The sequence below is a fragment of the Anser brachyrhynchus genome (assembly GCF_964034855.1).
Source record: "Anser brachyrhynchus genome assembly, chromosome: 2".
Lineage (NCBI taxonomy): Eukaryota > Metazoa > Chordata > Aves > Anseriformes > Anatidae > Anser > Anser brachyrhynchus.
The window spans coordinates 3,125,639-3,151,602 of NC_137695.1; the positions used below are offsets into that span (position 1 = coordinate 3,125,639).

At 45.6% G+C, this 25,964-nt stretch overlaps 1 protein-coding gene across 1 annotated transcript in view; it reads left to right on the plus strand.

Moving 5' to 3' along the window:
- The window catches only part of WNT3A (Wnt family member 3A), a 94,987-nt gene extending 70,019 nt beyond the window's left edge, over positions 1-24,968 (plus strand). The window contains exons 3-4 of the mRNA XM_080583459.1: positions 12,851-13,116; positions 16,338-24,968. Coding sequence (XP_080439585.1) covers positions 12,851-13,116; positions 16,338-16,817 — 746 coding nt within the window. The 3' untranslated portion in view covers positions 16,818-24,968. The remainder of the gene's footprint in view (positions 1-12,850; positions 13,117-16,337) is intronic.
- The last annotated feature ends 996 nt before the right edge of the window (positions 24,969-25,964 follow it).

The window sequence follows — 25,964 nt, forward strand, 5'->3', positions numbered from 1 at the left end:
GTCTTTTCCAACCTAAATGATTCTGTGATTCTAGGATTCTATGATCATATTTCACAGACTTTTCTTAGCCAAACTGCCATAGCACAGCAGTGTATTGCCATAAGATTTGTGGGTGACAAAGTTCAAGGTCTGCACCTGCTTGGCCAGCAGAGGTGTTCATGGAGGAGCACAGCTATTTCCTTCAGAGAAGGGTAGTGTAGTTCCATTCTTGAGGTTACTGCTCTGGCCGGGAGAGCTGCTAGATTTGTTCATTTGCACACCCTCAGAAGATGTGCTCCGTGCCTTAATGTCCTCACATGCACTCCCCTGTGATGGACAAGTACAGACTGAATACAACTTTAGACAAGTGTTCAATATATTTAGCTCCCTTTTCTGCTTGCAAATTGTACGAGAGCTTCAACTATAATCAGAATATCTGTCATCCAGAGCTTATCTCCTGGCTTATAATAGCTTGTAAATCATCCAGTATGTGTCCCGGGCTTTGCAATTTTCTTATTCCTCTCTGTCTAAATAGGGTTGCAGCCCCATTGCTTCAACAACTAGCTGTGTCCTCAAGTGCTTGGGATTAGAAAGCAGGAAGAGGCTGATTGCTCTCCATTTCACAGGTGGGCAACTGAGGCAGGGGCAGGGCACATGAGCTGCTCTGAAATCATGTTTTTTTTTTTAAAACTGAGACCCTTATTCCTCAGGAACCACAGATCCGGCCTCCAAACCATGCTTCCTCTCACGAGCTATTTATAAAATGGCTTTTGTTGTGCTCTGGGAGCTGCACAAAACATTTCTGCCTCCCCAACAGGGTGAAACTGAAACCCACAAAAAAAAAAAAAAAAAAAAAAGATTGCCAAAGCTTGCTGGGGGGTGAGCAGCTCCCCTGCAGTTCCACCAGCACCCAAACCCACTCCCTTCTCCAAATTGAGCCTGCAAAGCAAAAACTTCTGCAAGCTAAAAAAATTGCTTAATTGCCTCAAATTGATTCCATGGTTTTATTAAGATATTTGCCCAGCTCTATTATGGTTAATTATTTGTATTACAGTAGACTCTGAGGCCCCAAGCAGAGATCAGGGACCCATTGTGCTAAATACTGTACAAGCACATAATAACAAAATCACTCCTTGCCCCAGATAGCTTACAATTAGGTGGATAGCTGCAGTGGAAACATACCACAGCTGGTGTGAACACCTTCTGGGAGAGGCTAACATGGATTTCCAAAGCCAAAAGGGACCCCGGTGAGAGCATGGGCTGTTCTTATTTTGTATGCTCGCTGCAGCTCCTCTTTTCTTGCTGAGCGCTGGTGGGAAAAATCAAGGGAGAATATAGCCCAACGGAGGAACCCCCTCCAGCCCTGGGCTTCGTGGTGGGATGGGGGGAAATAGAGGAAAGAAAAAAGGGGAAAAAACAAGTTCCTGTGCAGTTTTTCCTTTTGCTTTTTGTTTCCATGCATCCCTAGGCTCTGGGCTTAGATGCTCAGCTGTGGGAGGTTCATGAGGGAGCTTGTTTCCCTGGGGATTTCCAGCCTCATTCCACAGACGCAACACGTTCCTCTGTTTAGGTGACTGCTAATAGGAGCACACAGCTCTCACCCAGCCTTGCAGAGACCCCACGCCTTCGTCTGCTCCCCAGCCAGGGCAAGAAAGAGGAGCTAAAGCACAAAGGGGAACCCTACGCTTCTCCTTCCCCCTCCTCTTTTTGCATCCCGGGTGCTGCTCAAGCTCCGGGTGCAGCTCAGGGCTGCTTAGGAAGCACCTTGCATTGCCCATCCCTTTCCTGTACTTTTCTCTGTGTTGCAATCCAGGTTTGAGAGGACTTGAAAGACAGCAAACTGTAGGCAAAAAAAATGGGAAAATCCAATTGTTTCCAAACACTAAGCTCAAGCCTCAAGCAGAGCGGGAAGCTCCAGAGATAACTCGGTGTCTCTGTGTGTGTGTGTCTGTGTGTAAAATGGACTTGCAGAATCCCTCAGCTTTAGCAAGGCTTTGAAAAAGATCTGGGTGGTGATTCAAAATCCAGGTTATGACCTGTGACCTTTGGATGAGAAATTGTTGCCATTTAGGATGTGTTAGGAGGTCCATCCTTTTCATCAAATGCGTGTTTCTTCTTGCTGCGGGAGGCAATCACACCGGTATATCATTAACTCGCAGAAAAGGAGGCTGTAAAAGAAGTTGATGGGGGACCTTAGCCCACACCCTGCTGGGGTCTGCTCAGAGCACAATATCCCAGCGACCATGAGATTAAGCTAAAGAGAAAAGTGAAAATGCTTTTCACGATTCACACGCCCTTTAGATTGTTTTATTAAACCATTTGAATAGGGATTTCCCTTTCGGCCGACAACGGGGCTCGGCCAATGCATAGTTCTAGGTTGCTATGACTTAGTTGGTGCTGGCTAATCACAAGTGAGGGCAAATTTCATATAAAATATCTGGGGCCATTGTCAACCTAATGCAGCGTGACAGTGCCAGCACAAAGGGGGATTCATTCACCCCAGCAGGTAATAAGGACGATTTGCCATACCAACCAGGCAGTCTCGAGGGGGGCTGTCAAATACGATCAGAGCAGCGAAATGGAGCCTCGCATTCCATTCTCAGGTGGGCGAAGGCAATCCTTTTGTTGGACCATGTTGCTTCTGATAACAGAATACAATTATTTTTTTTTTCTTCCCCATATCCTATTGACCAGCGGGGCTGTTTTGCATAGTGGTCTTTGGGGCTCGCCTTTTTTTCTTGCCTTTTTTTTTCCAGGCCAGGAGGGACCCCGGTGATCCCTTTAACCTGGAAGGCGCCTCAGAGAATTTCATCCCAGTCCTTCCCCACTCCTTTTCTGCCTTCCCCTTTCATTAAGGACTCGGTCCTTCCACAATGAGCGAGGTGTATCTCTGCTAATAACCCCCAATTGGCACACGGCTTCCTTTTGTCTAAAGCCTTCCAGGGACATCAGGCCTTGGGGAGACAAGTGCTCAGGGTAATTCAAGGGGCTGAGAGGAGCGCGCTGTTTCAGGACTCGAGACGGAGATGAAATATTCAGAAGAAGGCATCTAGGGAGGTGGGGGGGATCAGCCGCCCAGCGTTTCACACATGACCAAGCCAACAGAAAGACAGATAAAATGTGCTTGGGTTGAGCAGGGTAGGTAGGGAGACATACACGGTAACGATTAGATCGACAGAGAGATAGGGCGATAGGGAGAGCGATAGGGGATGTTTGCTTTGCAGCTATCAGACGTGGCTTACTGATACCAGGCCATCCTGCTGATTTGCCTATCTTGGGGGTCTGGTTACCTGTGATCACCTGGGGTTATTTTGACAGCGGCTAATTGTCGGGAGCATTCCAGACCCCGACCCGCTCAGGCGGGCAGCGCGCACCAGCCCCGCTCCCGGGCTGTCCACGATCTGCCTCTACCTGTTTGGGATTGCAGGTTGCAGCCCCAGTGTGCTGGGTGCAAGGGCAGCCATAAGCAACCAGCAGGAAAAAAAAAAAAAAAAAAAAAAAAACACTGTTCACATGTTTTAGGGGAACTTGGCCTTCAGGATTTTACAAACTGTGTTCATCCGACCTCCTTCAATCCAGCGTTCCCTCTTATCTGTATCGCCTTCATGTTCCCTGGCAGGAATTGCCCATTTAATAATTTCCCTCCAATGATCTGAATCACAGCTAATCTGATCAAATGTCTTTTTAGGGCCTTTCATCTTCCCAGGGATGTGTTGACACTAGCATGCTGGTTCAGAGGAAACAAGAACTCAATCAGAACTTCGTTCAAAACACAGATGGGACCCAAACCTAACCTTTCCTTTAAGATATGCAAAAGTGTGGTTAGCTTCTTGTTATTATGCTTCGCATTTGCATAAGTCTTTGCATTTTGAGGCCTGATTTTTAAAAGGATAAAAAAGTCAAACAAACCCTGGAGCTGGATTTTGATGAGAAACGGCGCAGAATCAGCTGGGCATAGAGTTGGCATGACTTTTTGGGAAAAAGGGCAGATACTGTGGTGTCACATAGATCCCCAGCATGGGCTGTGGGATCTGCTCCACTCGTGGGTGCTCCAAAGCCCGGCATGGGAGAGCTGCATTTCTTTCACCCCATTTTGGGGTTAGACCTGAAAGTCTTGATTACCTGCAGCCCCCAAGGACTGGGGTTTTTGCAAAGCAGCCTTCTCTAGACTCAGAGAGAATCCCACTTGGGAAATGCTGCTAACAACTAAGGGACCCAAGATAAACCTAACAAATGCAGCAGGTATTTGGATTTTACCAGCATATGGCTCCAAACCATTCAAATCAGTCTGTAAATCTATACTGAGACTGTCATCTTACAAAGAAATGGTAGGGGAATGGACTCGGTGATCCTCCTGCATCCCTTTAGATCTGCTGTCATTTAGATTCCTCTTGCCCAAGGGATCCCATGCAATCATGCTCTTCTGCAGAAGACTGATAAGGGTTTGCATGGCTCTAGACACATCATCCCTGTGCAACACAGAGCTGCTCTGCAAAGTCCTAGAGCTACTGCCAAGACCTGCAGCAGCTATAAGCCCAGACAAGGTGCTGATAAGAAGGCCTACACAGCTCAGCACACCGGCAGGTTGAGGTACTGATGTTTTCCTGCAAGGCCTTATGCAAGAGGAGTGATCCAAGCATGAGCACCACTCCTAGGGTAACCAGGCATCATGCAGAGTGAAGAGAAAAGTCTTCTCTTTTGCCCTTCTCCTCCGTAATATTGTAGGCTGAAAGGATACTCAACGATACAGCTGTAGGGTATAAATTGAACTTTCTGTCTCACATGGACAGTTTGTCAGATCTGGTCTGAGGTGTTAGCCAATAAAGAACACCACTTGAATGAATCCCTGAGCGTTTCATTATGTGGCATGAGATATATTAATTTTGTATATTTTTGCAAATGAGGAAACTGAGGAAAAGTTACAGAGTTGCTCGTGTACAGAGAGGGACTTTGTTCAGCATTTGTAACCTACTCGGTGATGCAGTCACAGGGCTCTGATCTTTCTGTAGTCTTCTTGAAGCCTCCAGAGCCATCTCAGAGTAACAACAAGGACTTCAACAGCCACCTTCCTGACTGGCACTGATGTGATTAAGCAGAAAGTCAGAACCAAGGCACTTGGCTACTTGGCACTTAGATTTGGAGGGACACCAAGTAAAGAAATTAAAGCTTTAAGCAAGCTCAGGATCTCTTCCTACTGTTTTGACTTTGAAAAACATTTTATAGTCAGTATAAGTTTAGCCAGTATGAATACAGCACATGCTGTTGAATTTGGGAATGTGCTCTGCTTCACCCTCCCTCCAAAAAGCCTGGCTTGCCCCCCTGCTTTTATAATCATAGAATCATAAAATCAGAATCATTCAGGTTGGAAAAGACCTCCAAGATCATCTAGTCCAACCTAGTACTAAAGTCCACCACTATACCATGCTACTAAGTTCTAAATCAACACATTTCTTGAAGACCTCCAGGGACGGTGATTCAACCACTTCCCTGAGCAACCTAATCCAATGCTGCACAACCCTTTCAGCAAAGAAATTTCACCTAATATCCAACCTAAACCTCCGCCCTAATCTTTGTGTTGAGCCAAGGCCAATGTCCAAGGCCTCTGCTTGCTCAACACCTTTCAAGATGGAAGGTGCATCTTGAAAAACAAGCAGAAGGCTTGGTAAAAGCATCCCCTTTCAGTTAAGGGGATAATTGAAGAGACTTCAGTGGCAGGGCTGGAGAATCTGTTGCAGGACATCAACGCGTTGAGGTTGGCAGGACTGGTTTGGGGGACATGAATGCTGGAAACAGGGGCCTCTCTGGAGAAAAGCAAAAGGAAGCTTGAGGCTGAGCCATCCAGCTTATGTAAAACCCTTTCAGTTGGTTTATCTGAGATAGGATCCTCTATTGCTACAATCGGGAGGAATGTAGTGAAACTGAAGCTCGCCTGCCTCCGAGGCTGTGAGAGCCAATATTTTGTTTCCAACGTTCCCAGTATTTTCCCCACAAGCAATGTCAGGCTCACAGCAGCCGTGACACCTCTGTGATCCTCCTCCTCCTCCTTTACTATGGGAACAATGCTTGTTCCCCTCCAGCACTTGGGCAGCAGGCAGCGTGGATGGATCTGTCAGCCAACATGTGCCAAGGGGTTCCCTGTTCTCTGCTTTCACCTGGTGCAGTGCCAATATTTAATAGTTCTGATTGGCAAACCATTTGCTTCTTTGTCATCATCATTAAAAAAAAAAAAAGAGAGAGAGAGCTTTCAAACATTTTTTTCATCTTTCCTCCTCCTTTCCCTGGGGAAAAACATGTCCTATGATCTGAGATATGACCCTTCACGTCTTTCCTTATCAGACTTTGAGGAAGGGATTGGTCTAGTGCAAAGAGAGCATCATAAGGTGGGGGACATCATCCCCACGTCCTGAACCCTTGGTTCTTGGCTCGGAGGGACCTGCTGGTTGGCAGGTTTTGCGCAGAGGCTGGCTGGGCTGAGAGGGCTGGAGAATTTTCTCCTGGTACATGGGGCAAGAAAGGCTGCATTGCTGCAGGTGGTCTTGCCTGTTCTGCACACAGATTTCAGGGCAAGCAGGACATTAATGTTAGTATAAGCCAATATCAATCTCTGCATCTGTTTTTGCAGATCTTGTGAGCTCACCAGTCCTGTTGGATTTCACTTCTGCTGTTCAGAAGGTAGCTGCATTGCTGTATTTGTTGATGTGAGCCTAAAGAAACCCCAGCTCTCCTGAGTGTCACCTTCTTATTAATATCTGATGAGGATCTGGCTGAAAGTACCTCTGAGAAGAATTCATCTCATTCAGAGATGAGACCATGTCCAGCCTTGGCTTCAATGTAGTTGCAAACAAGTAACAGGCAGTGACATTTACTCCATCAGTACTTCAGCTCCTGCATCCAGATTCAAAACATCCATTGGTATTAATCTCTTCTGGCATCCTCTGTCTCCATCCAAAGTTGCACAACATGGCCATTTATTCAATCCCTTTTGGTTTAGCTTTTACCATCGAGGCGTTTATGGGTGACGCGCTCCACAAGGGAATGACACAGCTCTTCTCCCACCTCTAGGTAAGGTTGCTCTCTTGATGGATTTGAGAAGGAACCCATGGTGTGTTGACAGCAGCTGGACAGTCCTCTTGCTACCACAGCCAAACAAAATCCACCTTAGCTTGAGACAAATACTGGGCTTCCAAATCTCTCAAAGCTCACTTCACAAATTCCTCACTGTCTTCCTGCATTGGACAACTCTTTTCTCCTCTGTAGTCCCCGTGATGTCTAACTTGCAAGAAGGACCCCCAGCCACAGTAATGAGATGGAGCCATTAGCACAGGCTCCCAGTGTAAGAGGTGGGGCTGTGCTGACTCCAAACACCAGAAGCACTAGTCTCTTATTTAGATTAATTTTTTAATCCAGAGTCAATGTAGTGTCAACTGTTGTGCAAATCCTAGCATGAGAGCTGTGGGTTTGTATCCCCTCAGGCCAAGGAGGGAATATAAACCCTTTCTCACACTCCCTGGGTGCATGCCCTACCAGACAAATGTTGGAAACACTTTACACTTTCCACCCCTCAGAGATGGGTTTCTGAAACAAGTTGCCTGGATGTCTAAAATAGCTGACACAACATGTAGCTTTCTCTACTCTTTTAGCTTTGAAAAACAAAGCAGAGAGAAAGCAGCATGCCTCCTCCCTGCAGTCAGTAGAGCAGATGCCACTTTTTCTCCATGTTACCCTGCTTACTAAAGGACTCTTCCAAGATCGCTTAAGTCTATGGTGTCATAACTTCAAGGTATTCAGCCACACCACTGCAGATCCTCTTCTGGTGGGGGCCTAGGGGAAGGATCCTCTGTTCAAGAGCAGGGACACTAATGATCGCTGGGAGGAGTGTCTAAGATCTAGAGACTCTTTCCTTCACTGTCATACATTTCCAGAGGCAATCTGTGACAATTCTATTCTTTTTCATGCTGTTTATAGGTCGTTCATCCCAAAAAGGCACCAGGTCAGTGTTTCACTCAAAGGGCCATATTTTAAAAGGCATGGTGGCTAGGTCCCAGAAGGGGAGTAGAGAGTTGCTGGCATGGGAGGTTTAGCTCCCCAGAGCACAGTGAGCAGCTGTCCTGGAGACATGAATGTTCACGGTGCTAAGGAGCTTCCGCACCTTCAGGAAGACCATCCCAAAAAGTGAGGTGCTGAGTGGGAAGCCCTTGGAGCAGGGTCCATCCCTAGTGCTTGACTACCTGTTCTCCAAGCTGCGGAGACCTGCTTCCTTCCCTGCAAGATGTGCAGCCCAGAACCACCTCAAGCAAGACACCTTCCTTTCTTGTCTTTCTTTCTAAGATCACAGAGATCTCATTGCTTTCTGTTAAAGAGAAGTCAGCAGAAGCAGTAGTGCCCCCTTTCTTAGAAATGGCCTAGCTCCTCAAGCTGTGATCCAGGACACAGAACTTGCAACTTCAGCTCCTAACACATATGACAGTGGTTGTGTTGCCCTCTCCCAGGAACTTGCTGTTACCGCCAGACAACCGTGCAGAGAGGAAGGAAAGATTTAGGGTGTCAACAGTAGGGAGAACAGGGTTCAGTGCTACGGTACAAAGGTGGTAAAAATGGACTGTAGGTTTTTTAAGACAAAATGAACCATTGTGTTCAACCCTCTGCTTCATCACAGTCTTTCCTGCCTCAGATCTGGGATATCCGCCTGACCTGGGGTTAATCATTTAGTCACTGAGAGAAAGGTTCAGGAAAAATAAGTCACTGTCTGGGCAGCAGAACCTATGAGACCAGGTTTCGTATAATAGACAGTCCAAATATTTATGTGGTTATTCATTTGCCTTCCTCACTCCACATCTTGATGACCCTTTGTTTGGCTCCAACACCTTCTGCCCACAATTCTGAAGACATCACTGAATTTAGCATTGCAGGCTTCTGGGGAGATAAGCAGGATTGTTCTCAGGTGTACGGATAAGGAAGCAGAAGCACAGACTGACTAAGTCATGTAAGAAAGTTGTGTGAAAGCAGGAAATCAAATCTTAGCTCACCTCATCCTCAGACCTCTGAATTCTCATAATGAAACTGCCCAACCATTTCTCTCTGCATCCTGAAAGAGGGCAGTCAGAGGTGTTCTACATGGACCATTCACTCTCAGCTTCATAGACTGGGCTTCTTAGGAAGCAATTTCCAGAAGTGACCAGTGACTTGAGAGGTCTCTTTGTGGGGGTACACGTAAAGCATCCCACAAGGCCCTCTGTAAGCCTCATCACTCTTTTCCCCAATCAGCAACCCAGTCTAAAAGGGTCCAAAAAGGGGGACCTTACGGCTATACAAGTCTCTAAGCCCTCCAGGGAAACTCAAGAGCAGGCAGGAATTAAACAAGCTGAAGCCAGAGCTTCGGTGACCTTGTGCTGCACTGAAAACAAAATGGTTAAAATGCTCTTAAGTCAACATCTCCATGAGGTATTAGTCCCTATTAACCTTCTCTTGCCAGATGACTTTCCAGAAGCTCTCTTCAAGTCATAACGAGATGCTTGTCTCCTGCTACCAGAACCACCCAGAGAGGAATGAGGCGACCTGACAAATATACTGCACTTTCCTGTTATCTTTGCTAAGTCTCTTGCATTTTTATATGGCACCTTAATAACCCCTCATTTCCATTACAAGTGCATGCTTTCCTTCTGCTTATCTGTATCTCTATACACTCCTTCTCCATTCCTGCAGCCACACCGCCTCCGGCTACAACCTGGGGAGCTCTCCAGAGCTCAACAGGGTCAGGTCTGCTTAGTAATGGGAGGACAGTCCCATAACTTGGTAGGTGGCAGGACATGATTCACGCAATGGCGCTCCTCCATCTGCGTCAATATTGAACTCGCTGCCTTAAGTTAGGGGTAGGAGAAGTAAACCCAGTGCCCTAATTTCATGCAGTCATTAAGAGATCGGCTGCAACTTTCTCAAGAGACAAACTCCTAACCCCAGTGCCCGGGGCCAGATTTCAGCTTTGCTCTGCCTGCCTACATTCCCCAGGTAGTTACGATCAGATACAATGCTATTTGCTTCCTGTTGTGTGCTGTTAAGTGGTGGCTGCACTCCACCCCAGGGGTGGCTGCATTTCAAAAGCAGGGGAGTGATTACCGCATATACAGGCTGTAAAAGGCATTGGGCTCTTTCTGGGAAGAGGAGAGACAAGTATAATCGGCGCTTCTTAAGGCAAATCCTATCAATACCCTCCTGGAGTTGAAGGCTTTCTGTAAGGGTCAGCACCAGTGGAAAGCTGAGGTAACGGACCTGCAATTTGGGCAGAACTGGGTACCTACAACCAAAGCTGTGCTCCTGTAACCCCATGTTCAGCCATGCCCAAGTCCTGATAAATGTAGAAGTACTGCAGACCCTCTGCATTGCTCCGTTCTGAGCCCAAGGCTGCTGCCAAAGCCTGAGTAGAATCCAGGACCTGTGGGCTCCTAACCTAGGGCCACCCCTCTCAAACCCACACAGAACAAGGCTTTCTGTACCAACACTGTGACTGCAGCTGCTTTCTTTTCAGTCCTAGCATGGTGAGGCCCAGGGGATTTGCAGACAGCAGTTCAGCGCCTGCAGCTCCTTCCCAAGTAACCAAAGGCCTGGATCAGGCCTCTCCCACTGAGCAGAGGAAAAAGGGTGATTCTCGAGCCACGAGAGCTAGCCTGCACAAACAATGTGCTTTAGCCACCACAGCTATCGGGCAGAAGGGGTGAAATATCATCATCTTCCTCTCCTGTCTGTGGTATAACATCATATCAAAAGCTTTCGAGATGAGCTAGGCCACGGTTGGAGGAAGTAGGTGTTTCAGCTGTTCCCTGATAGCTATATCCTCCACCTCTCTGCTGGAGGGTGATGGGATTCGTCCCACCAGCTTATCTGACTGGATGCTATGAGAAGCCTTTGTCTTTCACAAACCCAGGCACTGGCCATCAGTGTCCTCAGAGACACCATGTCAAACCTCCACCCCAGAGTTCTGGTTTCTGGATCCCAGCTGGGCTTTAGCAAGGGCAAGAAGCCAGGTCCCCAGTCCAGTTAGAACTGGACTCGCCAAGTCATACTCAAAAGCCAAGTTTTCACACAGCTCAGGAGCTGTACGGTCACAGCTGTGGGTAGCTGAGATCCTCGAGGCTGGACAGATGCTGAACAAGGATTTTTCAAAATCACATTGTGGAACTGAGGGTTCCTGTCTTTTCCTTTTTTTGGTTCCAGCCCTCAGTGACTTACTAACCTCACGGTGCGCACTGACATCGTGTTCCAGGACATTGCTCATACCTTCGGCTTGTAAGTTCATGCACATTATTTGATTTGCATATTGTTGTGTTTGGTAGTCTTCCCAAAGCAAAGAAGCACTGCAAAAGGTCTTGCTTAAGCCTTCAATCCAGCCGAGACTTCTCTGCAAGCATGCAGTTTTGATTTCCCCCCAAGAACATGTTGGATTTGGGGCTTGGCATATTAAATTGTCCATGTGTTAGTAAAACCTGGAAGCATCTAGAAGGTAAATATTAAGCCAAAATGCCCAGGGAAAGCTCAGATCAGCAAAATGTGGTCCAATGAAGGTTTTAGAGGATTTATGGAGGTACCTCGTAAGATGATGCAAAGCTCAGTGGAAGTTGGTGAAGCTGCATCAGCTGAAAACTTGACCTGCCTTCTTGGGTCCATTCACTGTACTATCCTAATCATTCAAAAGGCGTCAGACAGCACTCTTTCTTGGCTACCTGGTCTATAGGCAAGACCTATAGCTCTTGTGGGTAAGGGTATATGAGGTTAAGGTAGGCAAGTTATCAGAAAAGTTGTCTCCTTAGAACTATATCAAACTCAAGGATTTGAGACTAGCCATTTTTGTGATTAAAAACGTCATTTTGCTGAAGCCAAAAAACATCGCAGTGGTGTTTTCTGAGGTGTAGCGTTGAACTCCAAGGTCATTTTCAAGTGAGTGAAGAAACAGAATGAGATGAAAATTGGAAGAAAAAAAAACGGTGATAATTTTGTATATTCCCATTTTTCAAAGTATTTTGGTTTTCATTTCAGCACATTGTGGAAAAAGCATTGGAAACCAAGAAAGCCATACTAACACTGAGCTGCCCTCCTCCTCCCAGCTCTAGCTATGACAAAAGTCTGTGAAGGAAGGTCTCCACAGAGACTAAGACTCATCAGTCCCTAACTATGAAAACTTTTGGCTGATCCCACCCCACATCTGTGGCAATGGGCCGAAAAGGAAAGTTCATTCTCAGTCCCCTTAGCAGTCTTCATTAGGCTAGTGAACCAAGCTTTTGGTGCAAGCAAGTTGCTATATTTTGAACATTGTCCCAGGGTGAGCTTGCCAGGCTAGGAAAATGAAGGTGGAGTGTGGGGACAATATTTAGTTTACATAACAGTCAGGGTAGAGAAGTATCAAAGCACCCTGACATTTTTCCACCTTCCAGCTGTCAGCAGCAATCCCAGTCAGTGGGTGCTGGTCCCACCATGAAGGGTGACTGCAGGCATTAAGCACAGATATGCATTCATGGCCCAGCTTCTACACATCCGAAGCCAACATTGCAGCTCTGTGTATGGCTACTTGGTGCATTGCCAGCAAAGGACTGTATAATATAGTTTGTATGCCCTGTGAAACTCGTTTTTCCACTGCTTTTTGTCTTGCCGTGGACCCATCCTAAGATCTTAGTCAAAAATGCATTGTTTGACCTCAGTGAGTTTGCATCAAGCCTGGTCCTCTCTGCACAGGAGCTCATTTCCATAAGGCAATATCTGTGGACCGCAGAGGAGAGTTTCCTGGCCTTCTGCTATGCCCTCGAGAAAAGGCGTTCACAGCTCTGGTCACAGCCACACATAGCCCTTTCACTGACCACTATTCCTTGATTTCTTTCTTTCACAGCTACCAGAGAATCAGCCTTTGTCCATGCCATTGCCTCTGCTGGAGTGGCTTTCGCAGTGACCAGATCCTGCGCCGAGGGCTCGGCCACCATCTGCGGCTGTGACACTCGCCACAAAGGCTCTCCAGGGGAAGGCTGGAAATGGGGAGGCTGCAGCGAGGACGTGGAGTTTGGGAGCATGGTGTCTCGGGAGTTTGCTGATGCCCGGGAGAACAGACCAGATGCTCGGTCAGCCATGAACAGGCACAACAACGAAGCTGGAAGGACCGTAAGGACATTTATTTTCACTTTCTCGATCTCCTTTACTGATTTCTTACCTGCCACGTTAGAAACCTGCACTGAACATCCAGAGGGAACTGAGGGAATAATCATACCTAATCTGGGTTGGTTTACATTCTGAAGTGGTGATATGAGCCCCACAAAAGTTCTTTCAGGGAGGTGGTCAATGGTTCTCTATGCCTAGTCTATGGAAGCTAAAAGTAAATTCACCCACTCAGAGTAAATGCCTACCTTGGAGTCAGTTGTACAGACGTCTCTGTAGTGAATGGATGAAAACAGGCAGTGCTAGGGTGGAATTTCATCTCAGCTGAAAGTAGACATTTGAAATATCTCAGCTGAATGATGCCTGTCTCCCTCCCTTGGCTTCAGGAAGGAGAGCTCTGAGATGTCCGTACTGTAGGCATCTGAAATTAAGAGAGATGGACCACAGTTTATGGGCAAGATTCAGCTGGTTATGTGAAGGCATTTAAGTATAACCTGAGAAAGGTATTCTGAAGCATCCAGCTTGTCTGTGGGTAGCTACTGGGAAAGACTGTGGGTCTGCAGGTCCTCTTCCCGCCTTGATCTGATGCCTTGGACACCCATGGAGCTCACAAATGGCATTAGGTACTTGTGTTTAGGCAACTGAATCCAAGTCTGAGTGCCACTGTCAGGCAGACAATGTTCAACCAGGCCTACCTATGACAGGACTTTGCCGTCTAAAGTGAGATTTAGGTACCCAAATGTACAACTGCAGACCTATTGCTTTATACTATGGACCTATAAAATCTACAGACATCTCAGCTTGTTCCCCAGAAGTCCCCAGTATTTGTACCACTCTGGACACATTGTCTAGAGAGTCCCATTAGGACGGAGAAAGCTGAATCACTGGTGTCCATGGGGTGAGATCCTGCAGGATCCCTTGCAGAGAGCCCAGTGGTTTGGGGTCCTTTCCCCTGGGACCACCACCCTGCCCTGTAGACTTGAGAGTAAGGTAGAGCAGGGAAGCATTTTCCACCGCCCCTCTTCTCAATGCTTTCTTTCCCAGAGAGTATTTAAAGAAAATGAGTGAGAATGTGACTCTGATGCCTCCTGATTAAACATTGACCATACCACAAAGCCAACTAATGTGTTTTCACTTCAGACTCAAAAAGATATAAGTATAGACTCAAAAAGTATATAAGGGAACTGAAAGTACTAAGTCTTGTCCTCATCACAGTGACTGACCCACAAGCAGTGAATTTTCTTTGTAAGGTGGGAAAATCCCAATAACAGGACATTCCCTTTTTCATCTCAAGAATACCCCATAAATGCCTGAAGAACTTAATCTATGGGAAACAATTTGTGAAATTAAATCACAAAGCTCTTGCTAATGGAGAACATTCCACAGCACCTGTAATATAACTGCTTTTTTTCCTCATGCAGTAAACTTGAATTAGTTCATCCTGCAGTGGAAGAAACAATACCTCACTGCAATAAAAAGAGGTTAATGTGGTCTTGTTCCCTCAGGAGCAGACCTTACGTGTGCCTAGGAGGACTGTGCCATGAGCCATAACAAAGCAAGCACAGTTGCACAGGGCTAGGAAACCTCTGTCCTTACTGGGACTTTAGTGTGAGCTCCTCAGGTGGCCAAACCGCTGTTATCCCACCTCACACCACAGGACAGCTGGTCTGAAATAGGGAGTACAATCTTTCAAAATAAAATACCGCCAGAAACAAAACTTGTCCACAATGAAGATGAATACAAGAAATAATGCGGTTTCCTCAAGCAATGGCCCAAATTATTCCAGGTACCTCAAAGTTCATTGCTGGTGGTAGTTACTGGGAGAGCTAATGAGATAAAGAGGACTGTGGAGAAGCTGTGGAAAGGAGGGATTTGCCTTAAAGTGAGAATCCTTGGAAAAATTGAGCTGTGAACAAACATCCCTGTGATCTCAGGCTTAGACAGGATGTTGGCATTGGGTTATTTTTGGACATTTTACAAATTTCAAAAATTAGGGAGCAAATGTCCCATCTGAAATCCTTTCTTTTATAAAGCACTAGTGTTTGTCATTCTCACCATGCCAGCACTCATGGAGTAGCTGTTCCAGGCCTCCATGCTCAAGTGTTTCCAGCTAAACCTGAGCCATAGGCAATGTTTCATGTTATGAACTCAAACCCTACCACCAGGCCAGAAGCTTTGATTAAGTTCAGCATGATTATATGAACCAAACATTTTGTGGTTCTCTCTCATCGCTAATTACAACCTCCTTTGCGGCGTGTGATACTCCGTAAATAACACAGGAAAGCACCTGGTAAACATCAAGGTGCTGATTCATGGCAAATCTTTTGGACTCAGGCTGGCACTAGTCTGTTCACGTACCCTGAAATTTGCTGATCAGTCTGAAAATGCAGATTATCAAGTAAGTTGCATAAGGCTTGTCTCCCACCTCAGAATACTGGAGGGCAACACCTCTAAAAACCTTTAGAATAATTTCATGAGTAGTGAGAGCACACAGCAAACCTCTAAGCTCAACAATCACCTTTCCATTTACTCAAGGACAGTTCTTTATATTGAAGTCTGAGTCTTTCAAAATCAGAATTTGGGATCCTAATTTTTCTTTGAAATGTTTTTAAAAACATCGTGCGTTTGGCTTAAAAATAAAAAATAAATTACTTTTCAGGTTTCTGAACATAGCCTAGAGGCTAGAACATTGTTTGCTTAAGTAAACGTGAAAACATACATAAAAGATGGAACTCTGGGCTGGATGCTCAGGCCATTTCTCATTTATTTAATTTCCAGTGGAATAGCTATATATTCCACTTATGAAAACATTTGTTTTAGTAGGTTTTTGTGTTCTTTGCTTTTCTGCCTAGATGCATCTGAACTGTATTCTTAGGTGACAATACTGTAATATTCACACATGAACATCAATAAGATAAAAATTAGAGTGTACAGATCACTTCAGCCCTTAGTGAAAACACTCAATAGATGCTTAAAGTTGGGGTGGCAATCAGAGATAGCCACTGAAAATAATAAAGTTGTGAAAGTTTTATTTGCCTCAGACCCAGTATCTGTGCACTGCACTGACTGGGGGATAAGGTGATTCTTGTTCACAAGTGTGCAAGTATAACAATGAAAACACTCTAAGTTCTTTAGGAAATCCTGGCTAAATAGCAAAATGATTTGTGTTTTGATTACAGACTAACGTCTTCCCTCTTCTTTGCCTTTCCTCTCCTTCTCTTTTCCAGTCTATCATTGAGCTCATGCATCTGAAGTGCAAATGTCATGGCCTCTCAGGCAGCTGCGAAGTGAAGACCTGCTGGTGGTCTCAGCCAGACTTCAGGGTCATCGGTGACTACCTCAAGGACAAGTACGATAGTGCTTCTGAAATGGTGGTGGAAAAACATCGGGAATCCCGTGGCTGGGTCGAGACCCTCAGGCCCAAATACAACTTCTTCAAGGCTCCAACTGAGAAGGACCTGGTTTACTACGAGAACTCACCAAACTTTTGTGAGCCCAACCCTGAGACAGGTTCCTTCGGGACCCGTGACAGGATCTGTAATGTCACTTCCCACGGGATTGATGGTTGCGATCTTTTGTGCTGCGGCCGTGGGCACAACACGAGGACTGAGAAACGGAAAGAGAAGTGCCACTGTATCTTTCACTGGTGCTGCTATGTCCGTTGCCAGGAGTGCATACGAGTCTACGATGTCCACACATGCAAATAAATTGGGCAAAACCCTTTGCTGGGCTCCAAGTGGAGAAACAGATTTGAGCCTACTTCCTCTGAGGTTGCAGACATGAGAGGAGTCTACTTTTTGATATTAAAAGAATAAAAAAAAAAATAAAGGCTAAAACTGGTTGGATAGAATAGGTCTAATGACTTCTGGGCTATCCCGAGGTACATCTGGCAGTCACACAAGTTACGCCACAATGATGCATCCTATAGGAGACAGCGGCTTTTTAACTAGCTGACGACACAGAGCCGGAAAGAAGAGCATCAGCAAAAGCATGGATTTGCTCTGCTCTCGCCCACTTGAAGTGACTTGTGTGATTAAGTGTCCTTTGAAAGACTTGCATCTTCCTATGTATCTCCTTTTCCCTCAGCCAGGGAGAGGCTGTGTTGGACAACAGCACTAAGCTTTCTGAGATCTATCTACATACCCAAATGGCCAGACTCTGTGCATAATATGAGCAACAACAACAGCAGCAAAAGAAATAAAAGCAGATAAGTTAATGATTTTTTTAAAAAAATGCAAATTTTCCTTTGCTTTTGCCCTGGAACCAGAGAAGTCTACCAATATATTATAGAGCTGTAGAGTGGACAGGCTCTTCACATGAACTTTTTAGCAAAGTAGCTTCTGCCAGATTCGACATAGGATGCAGTGACACCTATAGAGTGGGAGGGAGGGAGAAGGAAAGGGAAAAGGAGAGAAAGAGAGAGGACTGCCGATGGTTTCCTGCAAATGCCCTGTTGGCACACAGGTGATGTGCATGGTACAAAAAATTTCAGTGCCTGGTAAGTGAAGTGGACTCGATCTGTGCATTGAGAAGGAGACAGTCCCATAATGGACGTGGTGCTCCAGCTGTGGCTCAGCCAACGAGTCTTCCTCGGAAAAAACAAGCGGTGCAGGGTGATTCTCCTTGGGCAGCTGGGAGTGAGATATCTGACTCCTGAGCACCCCAGCTTGTTCCAGTAGAGGAGGAGAGGGAAAGTGTTTATTCCTCCCACCTCATTACAGAACACCATCACCAACAGTGGAAAGTGCACTTAGTCCATCCACCCTCCGCACCCCATGCAGGCTTCCCCCGGGCACTTAGCAAAACCCTTAGACCACAAGTCTGTCAGGAACATGACTTTGAAGGACTGTTTGTCACCCAGTAATTTACGTGATGGTGAGCCAACCCTCACCCCCCGCAAGTTGGAACAGTTTCAGACTCTAGACAAATTTGGTTCCTCGCCTAATTTCTACAGCCATTCCCATATCTAAAAGTGGCCCAGATTAAAATGCATGGAATCCAGACTCTGAATGAGCCCAGAGGTTGGACGCAGAGCCAAATCCCAACTGCGCAGTGCTGCCCTGTCTCTGCTGTTCACTTCCAACTGCCCTTCTTTGCACGATGCTCTACTTCAGATATCAGATCAGGATTGCCAGTTTACAGAAACACCTCTCACTTCTTTTGCAGGCATCAGGGCTTCCTACAGCCATGTGGGTATCAGGCCTGAATCTCAGCCCATCTCCTTGGTATTTACAGCACTGTAATTCTGCTCTTTGCTTGAGTTATTCATGGTCAATACCGGCATAAATGAGTGGTGAATCAAGCATGGAGTGGTAGCCTGTTTAGCCTCTGATGCAGTTGCCCTACGAACTCCTTGACTTACTCGTACCCTTGAGTTCCTATCTTGGGAAAGGGACTAAGGACTGGCATTTTTTCTTTCTTTTCATTGAGAGAGGGAGACGGGTTGTGATCTAACTCCCAGAGACCCATAAGAGTCTTTTCATGGAGAGCATGGCAATGTAATGATGGTTGTTAGCTAGTTCACACCTGGATATCTGTGTAGAGAAATCAGAGGGCTCTTCTCTCCCAACGAGTCAGCTTATTCCCAGTCATACTCAAGAGAGAGTATGCAGAAGAGACAGGGAGCGAATAGAACTTAATCCCATCAGAGAGAAAACAGGGGAAATGATGCCTCCAAGGGTTGACTCCATGAGTCATGGCGTCTCCCGGGACTACTCCTAGGCTGGTACAGTTTATGCATCACCCTATGTCTCAGGGCTGTGCCCAAGGACACAAGGAAGGTTTGCGTGTTGATGGAGGCACTTCTGTTAATGCTCTGCAAAAAAGCTGCAATGAAATGAGAGGAGAGATACAGGAGGGAGGGAAGGAGAGAAGGAAAGATCAAGAGAGACAAAGAAAGAAATGGGGAGAAAACCGATTGATCTGTACATGTAAATATTGCGTGCAGTGGGTGATCACACATCAGCTGATGGAAAGCAATAGGTCACTAAAAATTGAGACAAAGATGAACCAATGAATAGAAATATGGCTGATTTTTATAATACTATCTTGGTGAAAAGGAAAATCTGATCATTAGAGCAAATAGAGAAGGAGGCCACTGCAGGGGAAAATTGCCACAGTAACCAATATTCAAACACAAGCTGTCAAGAAAAAAAACACTAAAGGAAAAGACATAGAATGTGGAAGGCATTAACTGAAAAAAAAATAGACAAGGGAAGTTAAGTCTGGTTTACTTAATATAATGTAGTGCTAGCAGTCACAGTGAGAGATGTTAGACATGTCGTGCCAAGGACTTGTGTCAGTGATTTCTGCCCCAAGAGTGAGGATGCAAATCACTGCAGATCATGTTCTGTGTCGGTCCATTGACTTCAGCAGGACCACACCCGCAACTAATTTTACCCTGATATCTTTAAACAGAGTGATTTCAAACTCCTTGTTTTACAACATGCCAGTGAAGAAATGGGTTGAAGGATTTGGCTTCCTTGCATGCGGGAGTTGAATTTTAACCCCAACCCATCCACAGCATGCTAACATTCACAATTTCTGCATTTTCACCAGAACCAAGCTCAATATCACTAGCATGTGAAGCTCTTTGAGAAGCATGGAAACAACAACAACTAGGCATCTCCTGAGCAATTGCTTCTTAAGGTGAACAAATAGATTTTGACTGCAGCAGTAGAATTTATTTCTACTCTCTACTTTTGTACTAGGATCAAAGGCAAGACACAAATAAGTGCAGAAGGTGATTCATCATAGCCTAGGATGGTATCTAAGCTAGGTTTGGTAAATTGCCTTCTGGATGAACCTCTGTCTTTCCTGGAGGAAAGCTTTAGCTGATGAGCTCATACTAGATGATGAACTTTCAGACTGGGTACAGTCTGATGATGTGAAGTCCACCATGAGTCAAGAAGGTGAAGCTACAATCTGATTATCAGCTGAAATGGGCTGGAAATTGTACTCCTTCATTCAAAACTGGGGTCAGGCTCAGTGCTTGGAGACTTCTAGCCCATTCAAGGGATTTTTAACAAAACCTATGCATATTTGTTAGGTGTTATTATGTAATTAGTCATCTACTAATAGTAGTAAGGGGTTGTATAGTGTAAGGGATTGAGCAGCTGCTACAGAAGTCAATGAAAAATACGTGTGAATTCTGCTAATGACCCCAGGTACATCTGAGGGTCCTAGTCCCTGGTTTGTCTCCACCTACTTATGTGGAGGGGAAAGAGAGAGCCTGCCAGGAGTCTGGGAGCAAGGGACTGCTGAGTACTCATGCCAGGCCTGCGTCTGGCCCCACGGCTTTGGAGAAGTCACTTGGGGCATTGCTAGTTTATACACATGAATTCAGGGAACGTGTTTGAAAAGCTAAGATCCCACTCCACTGCCTACTCTTGGTGTCTCATGTCAGGGTTCCCACTGCAATAATCTTAAAGACAAAGTCAATGAAGGGTGAGGTACTGTCCCTCCCTGTCCATCATCTCGGCTACGGTGGGCCTCATTTAGGGAACGGTCTAAATACAACCCAAAGTCTTCTTCTGCCTCAGATTCTCCAAGTCTTTCAGAATGGTAGGGCCTTCCTCACAGAGAGGACTTTGGGTTTCACTCAATAATACAAGCATCTAGTGACATTTGAGGTGCCCTAAAATATCCCATTGGGATACAGCTGTTGCTTCAATGTCATAGGACTCCCACAATCCTGTGTCATGTGTACTAAATCTGGGCAGATACGTCAGAGACCAATGGGTACCCAAAAGGACACAAGATGCCTGTTGTAGACAGTTGAATTGTTCAATTGCCTGGCAGTGGGTTTCTGTAAAAACTTCCCCTCCACATCAGGTTGTGGCAGTTTCCACAAAAGGAAAAGATCATTCATTTCCAACTCATATTCTATTTTCCATGGTACCCTTTCCCTCAGTCTTCACATGTGGTGAGGTTTGTCCTCAAGCAGATGGTTTGTATCAGGGATGTGTCTGGCAGTACCAGGGAAAAGGGAAAGGGTATCATCCAGCCAAGTAACACAGATGTAAAAAATAAAAATAAAAAGGAACATAATTTAATTCGTTTTACATGCTGCTATCCAACTTTTCCTTTAGCTGAACAGATGGGTTTGATGGGCCCATCAGTTCCGCATTCAACCTCATTGAAGTCAACAGAGTTATATGCAAGGGGTGAATTTGGCCTCACCTCTTTTCTTTCTGTGAAAGAAATGGAAAGTTTAGGAGCTTTTTGTTGTCTTGGTTTAGTTTTAGAATTTGGGGTTTTCTCTTTCTCAGAGAAAATAAAAACACAGGGAGGGGAATGCATGACTTTTCTGTTACTGGACTCCTGATGTATTGCACTGACTGTCTTCTCCAAAATATTTTTGAAGTCTCCAGAATTGTCTCCACTGCTTACAAGGGGCTTTATTTGCACAGCCAAAGCAGTCAGGATTTAATCTTGGGAAGGCACTGCAAGGACAGCCACATCACAAAATGCAACCTGGTGCAAAAATCTCCAAGTTTGCACCAGTCGCACCAGCCCCGCAAACAGAAGTACTGTAGTCTTAGCTGGGCACTGCAGGATTTCTGTGTTAGCTAATCCTCATAGAGCAATTTTGTCTGGTATTCAATCTGAAATATTCTGGGTGTTTTCAGTGCATTCATTTCTATTGCTACAGAAATGTCCATGGATTGTAATACATTTGTCATGTGTTTTCATACGCTTGTAATTTCCCCACCCCTAATTTCAAATACAGAAGAAACACTTCCTCATTCTATAAGCTCTGGGTCAATTTTTAGCTTCAAGGGGAGGTTTCAGTGCAGAAAATCTGGGTTTTGATGTTCCAGGGGATATTCTGGGTTACAGCATGAGCACACGGCAGGAGCTGGGAGTTGTGAATCGAGTTCTGGGCCCTGTGCTATGGAAATTACCCTAGCCTTCCCTTGATGCCTTAACAGTAAGCTTCAGGAAGATAATACAGGGCCACAAAAAGACAGCAAATCAAACTGGTCTGCAGACACCAGCCACTGTGCCTGGTTAAAACTCACAAACAGTATCAGCTGCCCATCAGAAAATTACTCCTGGCTCTGCCAGAGACCTGCAGAGAGCTGAGGCTACTGAGAAGGCGATGCTCTGCTCTCAATGGCACGGCGAGGGGTTTGCCCGGGTCTGTCAGTCATGTGTCCAGGCAGATATTTGGGGAAAAGCTGTAGAGAGAGTGTTAGACGATGGAAGAGAAAGTGGGCTGGGTGGGAGAAGGTCCCATCTCTTCTTCATTGCTGTATTTCTTCTGTTCTCCACCTTCCCTCCAAGCTGAAACTTGGCTGTTATGGTAGGGACTTCTTAGTATGGGAAAGTCTCTCTTCTAGATTTCCCTTATCTCACGGGGCAGCAGCAGTGCGATCTGTCTTGCTTTTTGCTCAATTGTTTTTCTTCATGGCTTAACCCCCAGTGCTCATGTTCCCTGCCCTCTCCTGTGTGCTCCAACAAAAGCTGCTGATCTGCACTTCATCGCTGCTCAGCCAGGGGACAGGACCCTGCTGCCTCAGGTCTCTGTTAGCCACTTCTGGGTGCAGATGTGTCCATTGTGTTGGAAACAGAGGCTTCTATGGCTTCCTTTTTGAGAAATGGGTGTTTAGCCCTCATTCCTGATGCTGATGGTGGCTGTGTGGACTTGGGCAAGTCATTCTGCTCCCCCTTCCCTGCAGTTTCCAGAGACATCTTTGATGCATCCCCACCTTGGAGGGGGAGATTCTCTCAAGAACAAACATGAGGCCATTATATCTAGCTCCCAGGCATCAGGGGGTGGGATTCAGGACATAAAGTGAGAGGCTTAAATGTAGGTACCTACAAGTGAGCTCGGTGCTTGAACTTCCATGCAAGCAATGATGGTGGGATCCATTTGCCTAAACATAGCATCTAGGGTTAAATTGAATCATTGAAGATAGGCATCTAGAGTCATTTGGAATGCCCCAGGGTACCTCACTGGCTTCTAGCAGCTGCTCTGGAAGAGTGTGGTCTCCCTTTAAGTCCTGTGGCATATCTGCCAGCCACATGCAGATGTCTCAGAAACCCCAGGGCATCCCAGATGGCACTAGATGCGTGTGCATGAGCAACTCAGTTGATCTCCTAGTGAATTGGCAATGGAGGTTAGCGAGCACTTCATCTGGCCAAATGTAAGTGTCCGCTGTAGAGCGAGATGAACCATTCTTTAGGCCCCACTGATCGTGCTGACAATTTCCATCAGATACGGGCGTTTAGACATCTAACTCACATGGAGACACAAGCATGCAGACATCTACAATTGTGTATCTTAATCTCTGAGCTGGACCACACTCCAGGTGTCTAACACTCATGTCTTTGGAGACTCTAAGATGGAAATCTGTCTGCAGGCCCAGTTCTGCTCTCACTTAGACATAAATCAGGAGGCATCATTTCCATAATGCCAGACTTACAAGCATATCAAAGGGAAGGTGGATGTATTCTGGAAGAATAATTATTTGAAACCAACTTACTGACTGGTATGTGATGGGTTTGACCCCAAGGGAGCATCTCTGCTGTTCCTCTTGGTGAGCACATAATGAAAATGGATAACTCCCACCAAGTCATCTACAGGCAAAATCTTGCTGTTATGTGAATACCATCCACATAGAGAAAGCTCCTGAGACACAACAGTCACAAGCATCTTCTCCACCTAACTTTGTCTCTGCAGACCTTGCTCTATTTATACATGTTCTGTGGACCAAGGGAGGTCTTGGACAGCCGTGCATGAAAATGGAGAGTGGGGAAGGTGTGAGGAGATACCTTCCTCATTTTCTTTTCTTTTTCCAAGTTTCGTCTTATTTATTAGTATTTATTTATTTCTCACCACTCATTCCACTCTACCAAAAAGCCTGAAGGCACATCTGCTACATAGGCTAGCAAGCAGCTGAGTATCACCCATGTTTTTGAGGGAAGGCACCGTTTTGTCAGGGACCCTTCCCAACATGCACTTGCCACCTGCTGCTACCACATGCAAAGCACAAGAGGCCCAAGCCTTCCCGAGGCAGGCTCCCAAAACCTCCCAAATCCTCCTGTATGTGATCAAATCCTCCCCACTGAAGCCTCCATTCCCAACAATGCGCGTTCCTCCAGACCCAGTTGCCCCACAGCCTGCCTGTCCCCTACTGACTGCAGCTCAGCCTTACTCCTCTTCGTCTCAGTGGAGACCCACTCTATCTCTGTCTCTTACAGCATCATTTCTGTCACTCCCAGGCCAAAACCTGCCCAAACAGGACCTCTCATTGCTTTGGACTACCTGACAAGCCCACTAGCGGTGTGGAAGGCATAAAACACAACCCTATAGTACCACAGGGGATTTCCCCATGGCACGAAACATGCTTGTCCAGAAGTCAAGGACAAGTATCTTCTTGCGGGTGGGTTTTTCACTATTGCTTTCCCTTCCCACAGACTGTCTGCCTGATTACACTGCCCTGTTCAGAGCTATGTCATTGTCTGTAACCCTTCCCCAACCTGCCCCTGCCGTTACCCCACCTGAGCACCCCTTTGTACAGAATGCATGTATGATACAACCTGAAATTCCAAAGCTATTGTACAAAGTAGGATCGTCACCTTTTTTTTCCTCAGTATTTTGTTAAGTCTGATGATTTTTTTATGATTATTTATTTTATGAATAAATGTATATATTAGTAAGAGAATATATTTGCGGAAATAACTCATCGGGACAGTGTTGTTGCTCTGCTGTTGTGCTTGTGACCTCATTGGCTTTTACCCTATTTTCTACTGACAGCACACTAGCAATGTCTTGTAACTGTTTTTTGTTACCAGTTAAGTTTGATAGATGTGTTAACTTTATAATGAAAATTAAAAAAAAAAAAAAAGCATTAATTTTAATCTGTGTTTGGATATTTTTCCAACCGTTCTGCAGTTCTGATGGGATGGTATTCCATATCATAGGCTGAAATGCAATTGGGGAGAGGTAGGAAAGAAATATATACATCTTGTCCATGTAGGACAGAAGCCATGTTCTTTGGAAGAAGAGATGCCATCTGATTTGGTGCCATTTAACCCATGCCCTGCTGTGTGGTAAATGTCAATTCAGCTGAGAATAAAACGTGTACTCTCAAACTGCCATGAGCCCATTTCTCAGATGAGCATCACTGGGACAGGGAGCCAGTTTCCTTCCAGGAGTCCACGTATAACATGAAGAAAGGTGGCCAAAAGACATGCATTTGGCTTCAAACATGGGAAGGACAAAGAGCAACCACGGGGTTACTGATGGCTGAGAGCTGGTGCGTGGTGAACTACTGCTACTACTTAAGAGACATTCAAGCCACCCAGCTTCAGCCCTCACAGACCAGACATCTTCTTCAAACCAGCCCTTGATGACCCCTTTATAGGCAAAGGAGGGAGTTGAGCACATCTGGAGATTTATGCCGTTTATGTAAAGCATAGAGCTGAGATGGTATAAATCACCTTCCAAAGATGTCTATTTTTCTACAGCGATTCTAAATGAGCATATCTACAAACAAACAAATAAAACAAAACTAAACAAAACAAAAAAGAAAAAAAGTAAAAACAGAACTTTTCCAATGGGAAGGTTGGAAGGTTCTGGGAGAAAAGTAGCATACTGTGATGCCCCAGACATAACATCCTCCCCAAACCTACACCCATACCTTGTTTCAAATGACACAGGTCAAACACCACAGAGGGCTCTCAGCATACCGGACTCAGCATATTTTCCAGAAATAAATTATAAACATTCTTATTAAAGAGCCCTTGAGATAAGTTTGTTTGTCAAGCTGTGTTGCCTGTTTCTCCTGGTTCAAGCAAGAGCCCTTTTGGCTTCTATAGGAAAAAATAAGAAATTTGTGGACATC